Source organism: Elephantulus edwardii, unplaced genomic scaffold (assembly GCF_000299155.1).
Source record: "Elephantulus edwardii isolate Elephantulus edwardi_28Jun2011 unplaced genomic scaffold, EleEdw1.0 scaffold00164, whole genome shotgun sequence".
NCBI lineage: Eukaryota > Metazoa > Chordata > Mammalia > Macroscelidea > Macroscelididae > Elephantulus > Elephantulus edwardii.
Window position 1 is genome coordinate 6,103,565 of NW_006399914.1, and position 4,432 is coordinate 6,107,996.

The 4,432-nt window shown below is 38.1% G+C and overlaps 1 protein-coding gene across 2 annotated transcripts in view; it reads left to right on the forward strand.

The window, feature by feature from the left end:
* Positions 1-4,432, forward strand: part of USP8 (ubiquitin specific peptidase 8) — a 69,117-nt gene that overhangs the window by 29,353 nt on the left and 35,332 nt on the right. For both annotated transcript variants that reach the window (XM_006895310.1, XM_006895311.1), the window contains one exon: positions 2,017-2,161. In XM_006895310.1, coding sequence (XP_006895372.1) covers positions 2,017-2,161 — 145 coding nt within the window. The remainder of the gene's footprint in view (positions 1-2,016; positions 2,162-4,432) is intronic.

Here is a 4,432-nt window from a genome sequence, read left to right on the forward strand (position 1 = left end):
ATCTCATAGTTGTTTTGATTTGCATCTCTCTTAGAGCTAGGGATTTTAAACATTTCTTCATGTGCTTGTTGGCCATCTGAATGTCTTCTTTGGTGAAGTGTCAATACCACTGTTTTAAAGCAGGACTGACATGGGGTATTGGGCAGAAACTAGGATAAGAGTGAATAGACAATGAATACTGCACTGGAACAGATGAAGGAAAGTACTGTTTAAAAGGAATATATGGTTAGGCCTTAGAAAAACTTCCAGAATAGAGGTGCTTTTCAAACTGGACTTGGAAGAGAAAGGGAGGGACTTGTGCAACAATGAATGAAAATCCAACTTTTCTGTAAACTTTCATTAAAATCACAATTAAAATGACAAGAAACATTTTCCTATGTAATTTACAACCTCAGAAATCCAGTGGAGGGTCAGTTGTGAGTTGGTTCTGACTTGACCTTGAGTATGACCAAATAAGAAATGATAATGCCCTTGGATTGTAATGTTGACATAAAATATTGAGTATACTACCAACTGACAAACAACTAAACAAATCTTGTTTTAACAGTGTGGTCATTGTACTCTTTAAAAGCCAGGATAGTAAGACTTGTCTCACATGGTTTGGGCAGGTTATCAGGAGGGACATCATGCTGGGAAAAGTGGAAGGTCAGTGAAAAAGAGCCAGATGCTAAATAAGATAGATCGGCACAGTGACTGTAACAGGGGTCTTGAACTCAGCGGATATCGTAAGGAACATGTGGGATTAGGCAGGGCTTCTCTCTTGTAAATAGTAGCTATGTGTTCTTGGAGATGTCTCTAACAGCACCTACCTAACAATAGCAGCAACAGATTTTACTTTCGTTAGTCTTGACAAAACAAAAACATAAAATAGCCTTTCCTTTCTCATGAGAAATTAAATGCCCTGTAGATTAGATAGAAAGTATTTCTGGTTTTGGTGTCCTGTCAGAGTTATTCAGCTCATCTGAATAGTTAGTGTGGCTTTGTTCCAGTAAAAGTAAGTGGCCTTAGTTTGACCAACCTTGCTATACAGCACAGGTAACAAGTTTTTGCCTTGTTATTCTAGGAAAACTTAGAAATCAACAATTTTTTAAGTAGTCCTGTGCATTATAAAATTGTTCCAGGAAAATTTCAGCTTCTCTTCCCTGGTCAGTTCAGAGTCCCAGCTACCAGTGCAACTATTTTTCACATTTCTCCCTCGGCTGGGTTAGCAAGTACCAGTCCCTTCCAGGATCCCCATTTGTTTAGGGCTAGGTAAGGAAGTATTATTCTCTCTTTCTGAGATTCAGTAATCTTTACAGAATAACACACACAAACTCCAGGGAAAGGGCTGTCTTCAGTCTAGAAGGACCAAGTATACAGACACAAAGATCAAGTCTGTGAGAGGTTTTTTGTCAGCATGAGACCTTCCTGAGAGCAGAATGTTCACTGTCTCTAGCCTGGAACTCCAAGGAGTTCTCTCCTCCCATGGCATGTATTAGCCTCGCCACATGGCCAGGATAGATTTCATCATAAGCAATCATACTCCTCAGTGGTCATGTTGGTCATCTTTGTCATGTTGTTCACAAATGTGGCCCTCCATACCTTCTATCTTAACAGACCCTACTGAAGATGTCTTAAAGAAATTATAAAGAATTTAGAGCCTTTAGACAATTTTTAATTATAGATTTTTTTTTCTGGTTATGAACTTTGAAAAAAAATTTTTAAGTTGTACATATTAATTTCCTTTATTTCATGCTAACAGCAGAATCAAAAGTAAATGTAGTTGTAAATTCAACAGAAACTTTTAATATTTCCTCCTTTAAAAATGTAGCTTTAAACTAGTTGGTAAATGTCAAAACATAAAATGAAATTTAACTTTAGTTTCAAAGATAACAGTATGATGGGATTGTAAGGATATGACACCTGGTACACTTGGCTCTTCTAGCAAACGTTAGATTTGTCCTGTGTTTAATGAAAAGATAGCATATGGAATTGAGTATTTCTTGTAGTTCTTATGCTGTTTCTCTTAATTCCAAGGATCAATCACAGCAAAGGAATTGTACACAATGATGATGAATAAAAATGTCAGCTTGATTATCATGGATGCCCGAAGATGGCAAGATTACCAGAATTCTCGTATTTCAAATTCCCTTAGTGTTCCTGAAGAAGCCATCAGGCCAGGGTGAGTCATTACACAATTTATATAAAATGGAAAATTGTTAACTATAGTAAATGTTACTACTTAATACCAAACTAAATATGACAGCATTGTTTTTTGCCTTTTCCTGTTGACCTTACTATTCTTTATTCCTTAATTTGACACATTTTATCCTTCCTGAAGGGTAGTGTAAGATTCTAGTTTTGCTACTTAGTACAAAAGAATATTTAAGTATTTTTTCTTGAAGAAGAAGTAATATACTAAGTGATTGAGGAAGTACTTATTTTAAAGTCAGGCTTGTATTCAAATCTTGACTATCAATTGCCAACTATATTCCTTCTGGCTTTGATGTTTTTGTAGTGTTAATTAAGAAAATGTGTATATATACATATAAATATACACACACACTTAGTATAGTACCTGGTTGTTGTTGTTGTTAAGTGCCGTTGAGTCGTAGGCGATTCATAGTGACCCTGTGAACCTGGTTGTTGTTGTTGTTATGTGCTGTTGAGTCGCTTGCGACTCATATAGTGACCCTATGTACAGCAGCTCTAAACTCTGTTCTCTGCTGTGCCAATCGCACTGTCTCTGACACTCCCATCCCAATTACCCCAGTCACTGCATCAATCCACCTCATAGAGGACCTTCCCCTCGTGCGCTGTCCCTCCACCCTCCCAAGCATGATGTCCCTCTCCAAGGACCAGTCTCTCCTTACAACATGTCAAAAGTATGTTAGACGGAGCCTCAGAATGCTTGCCCCCAAGGAGGCGCCTGGTTTAACCCTCTCTAGGATGAATCTGTTTTCCAAGCAGTCCATGGTACCCTCAATACTCTTCTTCAGCACCACAGCTCAAAGGTATCAATTCTCCTTCTATCCTCCTTAGTCATTGTCGCATAACAAGTGATTGCAAAGACCATAGCCTGTATCAGATGCTCCTTAGTCTCCAGAGAGACACCATTGCTCTTCAGTACTTTGGAGAGGTCCCTAACAGCAAACTTTCCCATCTTAATATTTCTTTTAATTTCCTGGCTACTGGTGGCAAGAGTGGTAGTAGAAAGAATTTAACTTAAAAAAAATAAATTCTTGGGGTGGGGGTGCTGGGCAGGGAAAGAAGTGCAGCAGTGAATGAATGGAAATCCAAAATCTCTGTAAATGTTCATTAAAATTATTAAAATAAAAATTTTTAACAAAAAGGAAAAAAATTTAAAAAGAAAGAAAGAAATTCTCTTTCAGAAGACGAATTTTTACCTGTAAATGATTTAAAGATACTTACGTAGGTAAATGGTACACTCAAGTGCTCTTACATAAATCTTAGGATCCCTCTGGACCTTAGTTTATTAAGTTGTTGTTACATGCTGTCGTGTCAGAACCTACTCCTCGCCGACCTTCCATTGGGCTTTCAAGAGGCAGTCAGTCGCCTGGGAGGAGAGTGCCTGTCTTTCTCCTGTGGCACAGCTGGTGGATTCGAACTGCCTGCGTTTTGATTAACAGCACACTCATTTTTGTTTTTGTTCTTCTGGATTGGTTAGAAGGAACCTCAGTTTCGTGCTAATCCACTTTTTTTTTTGGTGTTTACTAATTGCCCTTCATTAATAGAGTCTTGAACTCTGAGTTTTCTCTGAACCTTAGTTTATAGAATTGGATAATTTAAAATCTGCGGTCCATTCTTAAACTAATTTAAACACTATATTAGGTATTAAAACGTATAGGCAGCAATATCAGCACCTAGAAGATTTTAATTTTGTTCCCATTGTCTTTTTTTAAAATACAATATAGTATACATATCTATATGTGGAACAGATTATCCGGGAGGCTGGGCTCTATGAGGAGAAATGTGGCATCAGAATTGGAGGTAGACTTATCAAGAACCTGAATTATGCAGATGACTCAACTGACTCAACCATGCTTGCTGAAAACTGAGGAGGACCTGAAGCACTTGCTGCAGAAAGTCAAGCAAGGATTGCAGCCTTCAATATGGATTGAAGTTCAACATCAAGAAAACAAAGATTCTCACCACTGGGCTGATTGACAGCATCATGATAGATGGTGAAGAGATTGACATTGTTAATAACTTTAGTTTGCTTGCCTCTACAGTCAATACTCTTGGTACCAGCAGCCAGGAAATTAAAAGGCGAATTGCATTGGGAAAATCTGCTGTCAGGGACATCGCCACAATACTGAAGAGCAACAGTGTCAGTCTGGAGACTAAGGTGCACCTGATCCAGGCCATGGTATTCACAGTTATATGCTAACTAATGCTTAACTCCACAATAAGGGATTTACCTTTCACTGCT